The following is a 1,183-nucleotide window of genomic DNA, read 5'->3' on the forward strand; positions in this document are numbered from 1 at the left end:
ATGGAATATGCTTTATTAGGCTCCGTGAATATTAAAGAACAGTTAGATTCTGCATACTGGATAAATATTCAAAAATTCAATGAAGCTGTAACAAAAAATAGGTATGTTCTCTCAAAAATTATAGACTGCATAAAATTTTGTAGTGTTTTCGAATTGGCGCTTCGGGGACACGACGAGACACAAACATCCGACAATCCTAGAATTTTTCGCGGCCTCATAAATTTTACTGCTGAATTGGATAAAACTTTAGCACAACACTTGGAAGAATCGACGGTTTTTAAGGGCATTTCTAAAGAAATTCAAAATGATATTTTGGACTGCATGTTGGAATTATGCCAGGATAAAATGTTGGAGGAAATTCGGGAATCTCCATATCTAGCTGTCATGGCCGACGAGACTACAGACATTTCAGCAAAATCACAAATGGTTGTAGTACTTAGATATTGTCGAAATGGAGCACCGGTAGAACGATTTTGGACATATTTGGTACCTTCAAAATTAAATGCAGATACTTTAAGCAAAAACATTTTCAGTGTTTTGGATCCTATCCTGGAAAACTCAAATAATAAACTAATTGCTCAGAGTTATGATGGGGCAGCGGTCATGTGTGGACAGCACGCAGAAGTTCAAGCCAGAATCAAAGAAAAATATCCATTTGCTCATTTTGTACACTGTTACGCGCATCAATTAAATTTAATAATGTCTAAGGCTTGTTCCGAAAACTCTCAAGTTAGACTTTTTTTGGAAATTTAAATAAAATCCCTACCTTTTTTAAAAATTTGCCACAACGAGTGGCAGTTTTAGATAAAATCGTCCAAAAGAAAATTCCTCATGGCGCTCCAACTCGCTGGAACTTCAATATTCGAACTGTTAATGTTGTGTTTGAACATCGATCTTCTTTTATCGAATGTATGGAAGAAATAGAAGAATCGTTTGATAAGGCAGCTGTCTGTAGTTCAGCGTCTTCCATTCGAAGAGTACTAGTGGATCAAAAATTTTTTTTTGGTTAACATTTTTCCATCGCATAATGCCACAAGTAGACGTTTTGTATAATGCCCTTCAAAAGACTAAAACGGATCCTTTGGAAATCAATAAAAAGGTGACTGATTTCAAAAGATACATGAATTCACTTAGAAATTCAATAGATGATACCATTGACCAAGGTTCTAGTTTATGCGTTGAA

General features: G+C 35.2%; 1 protein-coding gene across 1 annotated transcript; it reads left to right on the forward strand.

The window, feature by feature from the left end:
* On the forward strand, positions 1-753 carry LOC140436095 (zinc finger MYM-type protein 1-like). The gene has a single exon (XM_072524803.1). The coding sequence runs from the start codon at positions 1-3 to the stop codon at positions 751-753; it is 753 nt and encodes a 250-aa protein (XP_072380904.1).
* The last annotated feature ends 430 nt before the right edge of the window (positions 754-1,183 follow it).

Source organism: Diabrotica undecimpunctata, chromosome 3, assembly GCF_040954645.1.
Source record: "Diabrotica undecimpunctata isolate CICGRU chromosome 3, icDiaUnde3, whole genome shotgun sequence".
NCBI lineage: Eukaryota > Metazoa > Arthropoda > Insecta > Coleoptera > Chrysomelidae > Diabrotica > Diabrotica undecimpunctata.

Excerpts from the sequence above, each read along its gene's own strand:
- LOC140436095 (XM_072524803.1), top strand. The coding sequence starts at position 1 with ATGGAATATGCTTTATTAGGCTCCGTGAATATTAAAGAACAGTTAGAT.